General features: G+C 38.4%; 1 protein-coding gene across 2 annotated transcripts in view; it reads left to right on the top strand.

Annotated features, from left to right (window-relative positions):
- PRKG1 (protein kinase, cGMP-dependent, type I) overlaps nt 1-14,096 on the top strand; it is a 1,071,278-nt gene that overhangs the window by 953,492 nt on the left and 103,690 nt on the right. For both annotated transcript variants that reach the window (XM_019538593.1, XM_019538592.1), the window contains exon 9: nt 1,916-1,990. In XM_019538593.1, coding sequence (XP_019394138.1) covers nt 1,916-1,990 — 75 coding nt within the window. The remainder of the gene's footprint in view (nt 1-1,915; nt 1,991-14,096) is intronic.

The raw sequence follows: 14,096 nt of genomic DNA, 5'->3' as shown, positions 1-14,096 counted from the left end.
CTCTAATGAAGTGGAAAAAATAAGGAATTGTGTCTCTGTGTTGTTCTATAATGATGGTGAGAAAAGACCTAAAGAGTTTATGATCATTAACGCTTTATATAATAATGTATACAGACTTCTGTTGCTATTGTTATTTACTATTATTATCTGCAGTCTTGAGAAAAATTATCTAAAATTGGTTCATTTTTGATAGCTTTGGTTGTCAATATTTCAAGATTCAGAAACTGAAAGCAGCAGAATCTAGTTAGTTATTTCCTCTTCAGTGATTAATATGTAAATGATCTTCTTCCCAATATAGCACAGCAAGGAGCTTATACACTGTGAATTTTTTTTAAAGTTCATACACTTCTAGATTCATGTTTAAATGTAAATATGCTTTGCTCTTATGCCAGTCAAATCTTTTACTGTAACAGAGATCAGAATCACCAGAGATACTTCTTAATGTTTAATTATTTCAGTTAAGTGTTCAAGGTGAAAATCATTGGGTCACTATTATTATGTTATCTTACAAGAAATTTTTCTTGTCTTGGAAAGAGATGGTGTAAGCTTGTTGAAGCCATCTGAATTTATAAAGACTGGCAGACTCAGATGATCAGACTGCCCTGTCTTATCATTTGTAGATTTTTATCTTCTAGCTTGAGGGTGAAATCTTGTTCCTATTGAAATTAATGGAAAAACTCCATTAATTTGGGAGATGAAGGAAAGAACGAGATTTCACATGTCCTGCCACATGGCTTTAACCAATTTAGATGTAATTTTACTTTGTGGTTTTATGATGACAACTGAGAACATGGAGGGCATGTCTACACATATATTTACTGTACAGTAAGCTGTTTTTAGACTGGCATCTACATGTATAGGCATTACAGTGCAGTAATGCTGTGTGTGCACCAACTTGGGTATAAAGTTACTCCCAAGTCAGTCCACACAAACAGAGTTACTGCGCAGTAAGGCATCTAAACATGCCTTACTGCGCAATAATTTGAATCATGCATGTAGCAAATTTACTCCTGAGTTGGCATAAGTTGCCATAGTTACTACATGTAACCAGATATAGTATAGTATAGTATAGTATACAGTTGGGTATAGATGTGTGCCCATACTGCACAGTAATTTTTGGTTACTGAGCAGTAACTGTGCACGTGTAAATGCGCCCAGAGTTTTCTTCCTTCTCTCCCTCACTTTCTGTTCCTCCTCATCTTTTTCTCCCTTTCTCTTCCTGTCTTCCTGTCTTTTATTTACTTTCCTTCTACCAGTGAGCTTTTCATTGCCAGTTTTAATGCAGCTTTGAGAAAGATAAAAAAAACAAAGCAGGGATAAGGAAAAGAAAACAGCATCTGATGTCATGAATCTGAGTTCACAAAAACTTGTGCTTTTTTATATTTTATTTAGTTAATCTGTAAGGTGTATATCTACCCTGCTTTCTTATTGTCACTCTAACAAACTTGGTCATGAGATATTGAGTTTCAAAGCCTTGGAATTTCTACTAGGAACATCTTGCCCTTTGTATCATGAGATTCATCATAGATGTTGACAGTTTCATATTTCACAAGACATTAAGCTGTTGAGGCCTGTCTGCCCCTAGTCCACTGAAGCCAGTAAGGGTTTTGCCATCAAATTTAATCTGATCATCCCCATAAGCAGCTTGATGAATAAAACCAATCATTATTTTTATTTCTGTCTTTGTATGTGATTAATTAGTATTTATTTTAAACATTCATGGATTATAATTTAAAAGCGTATGGTGAGAATGTAAGTTTCCTAACTCTTCTCTTTTTCTTCTTTCACCCACCTTCTGTAGATCACAGCTTTTATTGATCGATCAATGTCGAGATCATGACTACTTTTAAATAAACACACTTTTGATTCCATTATGTGATCTTTCTCTTACAAATATATTGTTTTATTCTTACAGCTCTTTCAAGCATTTGATTGGAGGTCTGGATGATGTTTCCAATAAAGCTTATGAAGATGCAGAAGCAAAAGCAAAGTAAGTGTTAGATAATGGATTTTGCGTTAAAATACTGACCTCAATTTACTGTCTGTGATACCATGTTCAAATTGCAATTATTTTTTAAAGAAGTATAGACTTTATATTAACATAATGGTAAAAGATTACAAGATGTGAGACCTATAAGAGAAAATAAAAATGTGGCTTAACAAGATACTTAATTTTAAAAGTATAATTTTCATGAAATATTTTAAGGTAAGAAATAAGCTATATAAATACTAAACTTAGAAAAATAGTTCAAATAAAAACTAAATAAATCATGTTAATATAGTTTATTTTAAGCAACTTTATTTGTTTTAAACCTACTTACTTATTTTCACAAGAAAGTTACACAGTTTTATGGTATATTTCCATCACAAAGATTATGCTTAAATAAAGGACTAAAAGTATTCCTTCAGGATGCTAATAATGATGTCATCACTTTAAAATGTTTTACTTAATACAATCTAACAAACAGTGCCAAGAACTGCCATAATTCCCCACTTTCCACCATTTTGTGTGTAATAAAAAAAAGGAAGCCCACCATTTAATTATATCCAAATGTCATATATATATGCAATCTGGAATATGCTTTGTAACATTTTAAAATTAAAAAACAAATCTAGAATTCCTCTCCTAATTGACTAATTAAGTTAATACTGACTACAAATTGATGTGGTTCTATAAGCCAGAAACCATTAAAAGAAAACTGAAGCTTCAGAAAAACTCTGGTGTGTTCTGATTTGCAAATTCATTTGCTATTACTATATTAAGGAGGAAAAATGATTGACATTTGGATTGTTCTCAAGGTAAAACAACTGAGAAGTGTGGCAGTGGTATTCCTCTGATTGGGGGGGGGGCGTTGGCAGGGGGGGGTGTCAATAGACTTTATTATGAAAACTGTCAGTGATTTCTCACTACATTATAAACCTGGGGGAGTCCATATGATGAAGATTTGAACTTTATTGAGGAAAGAAATGAAAATAAACTAAGTGAAACTAACTACTTATTTGTCTTTAAAACTATAATATTTTATTGTATGGTAGGTCTGCATCACATTTTCAGTTTCTTTCACTAATTTTGACAATGCTGCAGTGTACCAGTACACTTAAAGGAACATCTTCTCTTGTATCGTCTTTGAATAATATTTTAGCTCAATATCACGCTCCCAAATATGTGTTTCTCCTCACTGTGCATAATTATGGCCCCTTAATAAAACTTTAGAATCCCAAGGTAAAATTCCCCACCTGCCTAGAACAATATGGGCACTTCTACACATGTGCCAGGGTGGTGGCAGTGGTGCATAAGTTATAGTGGCTCCAAGAGCCACTCTAAAATACCACTATGTCTCATGTATCGGTGTACCTGTGCTTAAAAATAGTGGTGGGGGGGCTCTTGAGTTAAAGCTCATTTGAAAGCGCACCACCATTTTTAAGTATGAGAGCACTCATACATGAGACATAGGAGATTGCTGGAGTACAGCAATTGCCACAGTCCACCAGACTGTGTCTGCTCCACTGTGCTGGAAGTCCAGTGCATCAGAGCAGCCTCACTGTTCATGTATAGTCACCCTATTTGATTTGAGGTACAGAAGGAGTGTTAAATCATACTGAAAGTGATTACTCACAGCAGATAACTAGAATGGACTTCTCCATTCCTTTTATTTGTCAGTGGGCACATCTACACATACATTTTAATGAGCAGTAGGCTATTTTACCATGCATTAAAGTGGTGTGTAAAAAACCATGCTATTACACTAATGCTCAGTAAAACAGGCTACTGCACATTAAGCATCATCTAAAAATCATGCACTTGCACTACTGACCATTAGGACAGCCTAATGCTCATTTAGTACCTTACATTGGAGGTATTAAATTTAATGCACATTAGGAAAAGTGCATTAATGCATGTGTAGACATGCCCAGTAGCATCTAATACAAACTTAAATAGACTCCAGCAAACTGACCACAGAGCTACGTATATTGTTTTGGGTAGGCAGTAGAAAATATTCCAGGACTGTGCTATTATTTCCTTAGAAGTCTAATACGATGAGAACCTGGTAATGGGAATGCAGATAACTGTACTATTACAGAAACAGCTTTTGAAAGATCATTGCTTTCTTATTCCGTACACAAAAAAAAATTGTTTGGATAAGCATGGACTCACATCATCCTTTAAGGCCTTATTAGCATTATCTACCTGAGCAATTTTGTCTTAACTCCTTTGCTATATGTTTTGCTTGGGGGTGGCCTTTAGAATTGGGCTTTTGGTGGAGAAATATTTTACTTTGGCAACTAGATGGCTGTCAGTTCAATTAAAATTTTACTTTATAGTTTTTGTTGCTTGCCTGCTATAGTGCCAAGTACTTTACATATCCAGAGAAATCCCTGACATTAGAGAGACTTTTACTAGCTGGATGGTTCCTAAATAGGAAGAGCTTAGAAATTTTTATAGCATTTTCTAAATCCTTACCCACAGTTTTATGAGCCAAAGGTTTGCACTAGCATACAATCTGAAGGTATCAGTAGCCAGCACTAACAATATCACCCTCTGCATAGTGACATTTGAATGTTATACAAGCAGGAGTCATGAGTGCTGCCTTGCTTTAAAAATATTGTTTTGCCATTTTTTAGTCATATATCACATTCTTTATTCATGTTTGCTTAACTTCTGGAAAGAAATGCCTGGAAAAAAACCATGAATAAAATAATAAAAATGATTGAAAAGCCGTGGGTAAAATTAGATGTATTGTAATCTACTTCATAAAGCAAATCACTCAACAGGTGGTACACTTACAATTTCACAATATAAAAATCCTTTTGGAGAAAAATTTACTTGGCAGAAATATTGACCTGGAATATTTTTCAAGCTGCTCTTAATTAGCTTCAGCTAATTGCCTTTCAAGGGTTTGTCTTTTCCAAATGTAAGGTTCCAAAGTGAAAGAAATTGGCATAAAAAGCACAGTTTGGCTTCAGTAAATTGTTCTGCTTTCAATAACTGAAAGTGCAGCATAATATTTGTAACCTCTTTTGTCACATTGTAATCACAAGCCTCACTTCGTGTGTTATTTATGGTAGATAATAAACAGTTCTTTGCATCAAAAAGATTCAGTGCATTACCATATAATCTATCAAGTCTATCAAAGAAGGAACAACAAATTCAAGAATTCTGCAAGCACAATAAATTATTATTGCAATTTACTGTAATATATTATTAATGCAAAGGAGAGGCACTGACCACAAAAGAGAGGTGCGAATAATTCTCAGCTTCACAGTGTATTAATGATTGCCATTAGTTTTTTATACAAAATGTGGTAGATTTTAATGAATAAAGAGTCAACATTTGATATTTTAACTATGTTGCCTAATCAGTCAATTAAAAAATATAAATTAATCCAAAAGGAATAAGAAGTGTGAAGAAATATACCTGCATCTTGTCTGTCGTCTAGCAGAGATGTGTATGAAACTTTTTTTGTATGTATAACATACGTTGCTATCAAAATTATTTTTTGTAATTAGGCTGGTATTAAATATTGCTGTAGATAGCTGTAGGTTGCTGTAGGCTTCAGTTCAGGAAAACACTTAGGGACTGACCCAAAAAAGGACTCAAGCACCTAAAATAGGGCAGAAATTAGACAATAAGGGCACCTATACACATGACGGACCTCTGCTTCAACATGTGCTAATTAGCACTCATTGGAGCAGGCTTGATTAACTGAGCCTGGTGTGAGTCTGCTGGAGCATGTTTCAGCAGCTACTGCATCACATGTATTCAGTTCCCACCTTTCAAAATGACGGCAGGGGGTACTTTAATTAATGCTCGTCAAACAAGTTTTAATTAAGGTTGCCCTGCCACCATTTTTAAGTTCAGGTTGCTAAATACACTTGATGCTGCAGGTGCTTTAATTAAAACAGTTCTCAGAGCCACTCTAATTAAATCACCACTCCCTCTACCCCAGAGCACATGTATAGATGCCCTTAAATTGCAATCCTGGAAATACCCATTCACTTGTTGCCTGACATAGAAGTACTAAAATTGCAGGCGTAATTTTTTTAGGCATTTGGGGTTTTGTCTCTGTGCATGCTCAGAAATGTCCAGTTTTGACATGGCTGAGTAGCTCAGCACCTTGCTTGCATATAAGCATCGTGAGGATTCAGTAACAGATACAGTGTCTTTTTTAGATATAGCAGAAATGAGCTCACATCACCTACATTCTAGAGAGCTTCTGTAAACTCAAGATACATTGGGCCAGAGAAAAAGTATAAAGCAGAATATGGGTCTCTACCATTCTAGTTAGAGCGTTCATCTGGGACAGTGATTCTCAATCAGGGTGCCATGGCACCCTGGGGGATACCTTGAGATTCTTCCAAGGGTGCCGGGGAATGCTCCACAATGGGTTTGCAAACATGGTTCACAAGATAAACCCCGAGATTTCAAATCGAAATCCTTAATTGTGGTATTTCCGAGTATTTTGCAACAGAAAAATTGCTCTACTATTTTTCTATAGTCAAAAAAATAGTGAAAACTAAGAGCTGGAGAGTGCTGTGAGTGAATTCAGGATTGCCATTAGTCTAAAAATGTTGATCCATTCATCTAGGAGATCTTGCTTCAGGTCCACATATCCATGACTTTTTGTCTTTTAAATTAAACTACTTTAGGATAAAATACAGAAACATTTCTGAGAGCAGGGACAAGAACTAAAGTCCCTTCCCCTCTCCCTTTCCTTCCTTTGTGAGTATATTCTAGGATACACAGATTTATTATCTCTCTGATCAGTGCATCTTAAAATCTTTGCCACACAGTAGCCCAGCTTCTACTGGAGTGGTAGAGGAAGACTCAGAACAGCCCTTGGTGGTTAGATCACTCACCTAAAGATTGAGAGAGATGAGTCAAAAGCCCTTCAGGCAAAGTAGGGAACTGATACAGGCTCTCCCACTCCCAGAGCAAATGCTGAATCCACTAGGGTTTTATAAAAAGAGGAGGTTGCCATCTAGCTGTTGGAAAACATGTGCTTGGGTCTGTGAAAGAAAATATATATGTACCTGCCTTCAGGAGAAAATGCTGGATTGTGGATACTAAGTGGATAGAGATACCTCTCTGCAGGTCTGAGTAAGGTTCTTGAGGGGGCTAGAGTTAGCAATCTCCTCAGGCTAGATACAGGCAATCAAAAAGCCTGAGGCAGAATTGATTTAAGTTACGTGGTTTTCTGTAAGCATCGTAATTTAGATTGGTAGCGAACAGAACATGCATTCACACCGGGGTGGAGGAGGGGATGGCAAATTTTAGACTGAATTCTGACATTTTAAAACCAGTCTGTGTGTGCTAAACTTCTGTTCTGCTACCGGTATAATGGTTCGTGTGGCAGAGGAGTGCGCTTGGGGTGAACTGTCAGGGAGCCCTCAAGGGATCCTGTCTTGGCCCCAGAAGGGCTCCTGTCAGAGCAGAAGGCACTTTCTATTCCTCTCTCCTCCTCTGGGTCAGCCCCACAAAGGAGTGTGTGTGTGTGTGCAGGGGAGGTGAGGGGATGGTACACAGCTCTGGAAACATTGCCACCATGGAAAAATGGCACCTTCCTGTTTGTAGGACAGCAGTTCTTAGAGCTCCCTCCTGGGTCTGCCTGTGGCAGCTGCAGCTTTTGACAGCTCACCCCCTTCCCAGACAGGGGAGGTCGCAGGCTGTCAATCAGTGGGCTCCCCTAAGGCCAGAGGTGACCCCCAGAAAAGTCCTCTAGTGAGCTCTCACTGGGCAACTCAGCAGTGTAGCGCTCTAGCCAGGGGGCTAGGATGCATATACCCTCCTGGGTCAGGGCTACTTTTGTAGTGTGAAAATTCCACGGAAATTCTTAGCACTAGAAGTGAATGCCTATCTATGGCCTGAGTCATAATAAAATTTCCTAGTGCTTTAAATTTCAGTGCAAGATTTTTATTATGATTTTTTGTGATTTAATTCTGTTTTGTTACTTATACCTTTGTCTTCATAGATTTTATGTTTCTGTTGGGCTTTCATAATAGGTTTATGTTTATTCTGGCATTTGTATGTAAGATATATTTTTATTTTTTGAGCAAACCTAAGTGCCCTGTGTTTGTTCTGCATTCTTCTCATGTCTATATTGTAGCAGGTTGAAACTAAGTTATTACTGCTGCTTTTTAAGGCATCTGTTCAGCAGAGCACTTCAGCATCCATTTATATACTTTAGGAAAAGCATTTGTTGATATTACTTACTGAACTGAGCTTTCTAGTGCATAAAGATTCTCCTTCCATGTTATGTCTCAAGTAATTTTTGTTGTGTGCATTTTCCAATGTGTAACATATTGCTTCCTGAAATCCATCACATTTCCATATTTTTCTCCTAGTATTAAAAATGTAGTGTTGTTGTTTTTATGGTATTTGGCGTTTTTTTATAGAATGGTCAGTTTCAGGTCCATATTTTTACTGTCCTTTCTTCCCTTTTTTTTAGGCACCATCATTTGTTTCTGTTTTGTTTTGTTTTCGTTTGTTGGGGCAGGGGGAAGGGGGTTATTTTCTCTTAGTAGGATAAACAGAAGATCTTATTTTAAAGATATTGTTTTATAATTTAATTTATAGTCCCCACAAGTGCCCAAGTGTGTCACAGGGTGGTAGAGAAAGGGATGTAATATTGTGTGGGTGGGTGGGTTGGTTGGTTTTCAGGTCAGGAAAAGAAATACTCTTCAGTAAACCTAATTAATATAACAATTTTGACATAAATTAACAGCTTACTTTTTTTTTTTTTAAAGCTGAAGCTCATAGTTCATGGAACTCCCATGAATTTCTAATCATGTCCCTCTTTGTTTCTCCCCCCTGCTCCCTTGGTTTTTTTGTTGTTTTTTTTTAATTTAGCCCTTATTACATTTTACTTAGAGACAAATTACCATTGTATTATCATGAATGATCTGATAACATTTTTGGTGAATTTGTTTATGTAAGCAGCTCTTCTTGCATTCTGAGCATTATTGGCTTTTTATGACTGCAAAAGTAGATTTTGGCCGGGCTCTCTGCAAGGCTAGGGACAGCAGTTACACATACACTAGTTTAAGTGTTCTGGAACTGGTTTAAACCTGTAACAGAACATAAGTTCAGTGCACCTAAACCAGTTTCAAAATGGCCAAACCTAATTTAAGATAAACCTGGTTGAATGTAGTATCACACTTAACTGATCTGGGTCAAACTCTGTAACTTCTGTACCAGACCCCTTCCTGGTTTAAGTTAAACCAGAGTCCCCCAATATCCCAGCATGCTTGGCAGCCCTGGGCTGGGTTGTGTTGTCTGCTCCAGACAGCAGAGCTGATCTTGCCACCTCTACCTAGCCAGAGCAGGGGCATAGCATGGACAGACACCAGTCAGCATGGCACGCTAAAACAAAGGGAGCAGGGAGGGGGCTTATTCCCACTCCCTCCCTTCTCCCTCCAAGGGACAGCAGGGTCTGCCTGACCATGGTGTAGCAGCCCCTGTCAGGACCCAGTCTGCAGCAAATGGGGAGAGGAAGAGGTATTTTATCTCCCTCTCTGTCCTCTGTCCCACAAGCAGCCCATTCCACCTGGCTAGGGCAGAGCAGTGGAGCAGCCATCCCAGCCCCAAACCCCTATCCCAGTGGCAAGGGAGGGAGCTTGGCTAGAGCTAGCCAGTGTGGCCCAGCCATCTGTCTGCCTCACCAGCAGCTGGGTCTGTGGGGCTGGGCCAGGCAGAGCTGCTGAGTGGAGAAAGAGGGGCCAGCCTGGGTTGGGCCACACGGCTGGACTCTTCCCAGCAGGCTGTGGCTCAGGCTAGGGCTGTGTGGGCTGCCAGGCCAGATTTCTCCCAGCTTCCCACACCCAGGCTGGGTGGGGCTATCCTGGAACCACAGCCAACTGGGCAGGGCCCTTCCCAGTGGCTGTGGCTCTGGGATAGCCCAGTCTGGAAGCATAGGAGGTGGCCCAATTCAGAGGACAGTGATTCAATTTGTTGATTTGGATCACTGTCCTGGTTTGATTTAGCTGAATCTGAATCTGAAGATTCAATGCTGATTAGGAGATACAGCAGTTTGGCCATAGACACAGCTTTAAATGTTTTTTCTACATACCTTGAGGTACCAGTGCAGCTTGTGAATGCTAAGATGGTAGGGCAGATGGAGTGTCCCACAGGAGAGTGGGGTGGTCCTCCACATGTTCGGTGGTGGACCCAGAATTGGACCAAAAGTACTTCTGGTCCACTTCCAGGTCCACTGCTGAGTGTGCAGGGGACCCCCCTGCCTGTGCTCCCCTGGCTTAGCAATTGGCCACAGGGGGACCCTGGGTGCCCTCTTAGACCCAGGAAGAACCAGTTGCCGAGCTGGGGGGTGGTCCCGGAAGTGGACCGGAAGTGCTTTTTGTCCACTTCTGGGTCTGCCACCAAGCTCACTGGGGATCTCCCCCTCCCCCCCACCGTGCTCCCATGGGACGCTCGATCTGCCCCAGCATCACAGCATTCATGAGCCACCTGGTACCTTGAGGTATGTAGAAAAAACATTAAAGCTGTGTCTGTGTTTGAATTATTGAATCTCTCCAAGTTGATTCAGAGGGTTCCAATTCAATTCAGAGAGATTAAAGGGTCTCCTGATTCAATTCAGATTCAGAGATTCGGCTGTCGAATCAGGCATATTATCCACTGAATCGAAACAGTGACCAAAGCTTCACATAGCCCTACTGCTTGGCTACATTCAGTTGCCCTTGGTAATGTCTGGCACACTGGGATGCATGCAGGAGTACCCCCAGGCATCTGGTCTCTGCCAGTGCTGGCACCTGCCTGTCTTCCCCAACAGAAGAGCAAACATGAGTTCCTTTTGCTAATCGTCCAGTCTGTGCAGCTTAGAGAAGCTTACATAGATTGAATCAATTCAGCCTCAGGCTTTAATGACTGTCTGTACTTAGCCTTTGCATAATAAAATAATATGATTTAAGTTTGCCTTGCCAATAACTGAGAAGTTAGGAAATGATGAAATTAAACTTGCCTCTACATTTGACTGGATGGGATCTTTTGAAAGAGTCAGTCCAGTCCTCTGCTATTACAAATAACCATATCACGTAATCCTTTTCATAAATGTATTGAGCTTTAAATTGAACTCATTTAGGTAGGGAGAGGAAGGTAGGAAGAGCAAGGAGGTTCTCATGGTTAAAACCAGTGAATGCTGCCGTGGAGAGTTGGCCCTGTTTCAGCTGATAGAGTTTCTGTGTGCTTAGTCAAGTCATTTCAAACAAACTTTGACAGATGTGCAGTCTTATTTTTTGAATGCCCACCTTGATACTTGGGGTGTGGTTTGAGAAGCTCTGAGCACTCACAGCTGTATCTTATGCTTTGAACAAATTGTCTGTAGTCACCTCAAATTGGGGCCTAAATTAGTGAATGCTTTCATCTTAATTTCTCTGTGCTTAGATCTGTGTCTGTAAAATGGGGATAGCAATACTGCATCATCTCACAGTGCTTTTCTGAAAATATATTTAAAAACTTTTTTGCAAGTTTGCTTACCTCGGTCATATAGTTCTCATTTTACTTCTGGCCATTTTTTCTTTTGCTGTTAAAGAATGAAAACTTGTGCTCACCATTCAATTCATCACACTTTTAATTGTTATATATAGACCTGGGATTAGAGCTAGAAATCTAGAGAAAATGAAGTTTTCAGTTTGTAGGAAAACCAAAATCTGTGTAATTTATGTTAAATCCTTAAAATTGAAAGGAAAATCTAATCTGCCCTATTGGCTTAGCTGTTAGCATAAAGTTATCAGAAAGTAATTAAATTGATAAGGCACATACCAGTAAGAAAAGACTTAATCTATATCCACATTTGTGTTTAAAATAAATTTCATTTTAATAGTGGGAATGTATCATTTCTAGCTTCTGCACTCATCCTTATCTCTCCCCCCACACATAAATGTGAAAAACATTTATTTTTACCATCTTATATGCTTTCATTTCATCAACCAGTTTATACATAAGGTTTCCAGGATAACCTACAATACTAAAACTACTCTCCAAAATACATAGAATGGTATATTTTATTGCCACAAAAATAATGAACTATTTAGTTTATTAAAGTTGTGTTGAATCACATGCAACATTTTTATATGTACCTTGATGGTAGGTAAATGGACAAACATATATTTTAGTCACTTTAAAAGAAGAGGGAGAGTGCTCAGGATCTTCCAGCAGCTGGTACAATCTAAGGTTATAAATAGACATTTCACCCAGAGGAAAACCTTTGTCCCAGGATTGTACAGACATACACACTTACTGCCCCTCTGCAAGTCCCTCTGAAGTATGTGGAATAAAGTATTCTAACACTTTTTTTTCCTGGGATGTGGCTGTATGCATCTGTAAGCTTCTTGCAGGTCATTCTCAGGACAAGCTGGCCAGGCTGTGGGCTCTCACTGTCCATCTACTGGTGAAGGAGCAGTGGTTCAGCTTTGAAGGACAGGGTGTGTATATGACTATGCCATGTCTGTTTTGATTTGGGTCAAAGCCCAGGACAATAAGGCCTGAAACAAATTAGATGTCTATTTACAGCCTGAATGTTACATCTACATTAGCCTGTAGTGACACAACTTAAATAGCCATAACTGACCCTAGATGAAGCAGAAATCAGTTTTGCTACACTTGTATCACAAAACATTTATATCATAACAGTTGGTATCAGTATTTTTTGTTATCACCATTTCAGTTGTTACATCTGTCTGTACACTCAAAGAATGGGATTCACTGATTGTTGCTTATGTTCTACAAATAACTGTACTGTGAATTAACTAATACACCTTCAATTAAATGTCAGCATTACAAATGCACTTTAGAATGTTTATATAACTCAGTCTTAAATTATATCTCAAGATTTGGCAGATTTCTTGATCCTTTCTACTTTAAGAAGATAGTGTTCAATAAAGGGGTTTTTTTTGTAGACTGATCTTAATCAATAACTCTTCCTTTTTCATTTAAAAGTGTCTCTGTGTATGAGATATCAGCTTTGATTTGTTGCAGCATCAGTAATTATTTCAAATTCTTTTAGGAACCATTAATTAAAAATGAATTGTCAGTATGCCAGATATTCTGACTTTATACTTAGGAAAGTGAGAGTCAGCCCTAGATTGATGCTTCAAAAAGAAAAGTCACCCTCTCTTTTGGGACTCTTTTTAGCTGTTTAAAATTCAGGGTCCCCATAGTTTGTATTCAGAGTCCATATACCCAGGGAAATGAATGTATCATTTCAAGATTTGAAAATTACAAGTGTTAATGATCCTCTAATCACCACTGATGCTTACAAATAAGTTATTTTTAATATGTATGTAATAATTTTATATTTGAGTCTAGTTTTAGATAGGAAAATGTTTGTTAAGCATTTCAACACTATTTGGTACAATCATTTTTTGATATAAGGTAGGATATCAGCAAGGAAATAAAGCACCAAAGTTCATGTCTCAAGAAAAAGACAGCTTGGCATGAAAAGTAATGCAGTTTCAACAAAACACTGTGTTAAAAATTAAGGTTGATATGCAATAAAATCCTGTTGTTTGTTATTGGCACAATATTTGCAAAGTCTCTGATATAAAGGGCATAATCCTGTCAGGTGATGAGGACTACCCAAGAGGTCCTGAACATCCTCTACTTTCTTCATAGTCTATGGTTTATGAATGTGCCTAGCATGTCACAGAATCTGGTCAAAATTAATTCTATTAGCACACATGTCTTCAAGTTACTGTATAAAAACAGCAACCCTAACTTTTTTAATGTGGGGTAATTAAATGCAAAAGCAGAGGTAGAAAGACTTGCTATTTCTGTGCGTATAATTATCTTTCATGTTTTAGACTCAGTGAATTTTGTCTTTGGTGTGTTAACTGAGACAGCCACCAGCTGATAATCTTGGAAAACTTACAAATAGCCATAATTCTGGTGCTGAAAAGCTAGAGAAATCGTGTACTTCCCCATCCCTAACAATGCTGCATAAGGCTTGGTGATGGCTTCTGTGGACATGAATAGATCTGGACAGCAAGCTGGATAACAGGCACTTTCACAGTCTTTGCCTTCTAAATGTTTCAAGCATTTTGCCATAGTGTTTTGAACATGAAAAATTTGTTCAAATGTTTGCTTG

Source organism: Crocodylus porosus, unplaced genomic scaffold, assembly GCF_001723895.1.
Source record: "Crocodylus porosus isolate Cpor-Errol unplaced genomic scaffold, CroPor_comp1, whole genome shotgun sequence".
Lineage (NCBI taxonomy): Eukaryota > Metazoa > Chordata > Crocodylia > Crocodylidae > Crocodylus > Crocodylus porosus.
Note: the sequence above shows the minus strand (reverse complement) of the source record. Positions and strands in the feature narration are given on the sequence as shown.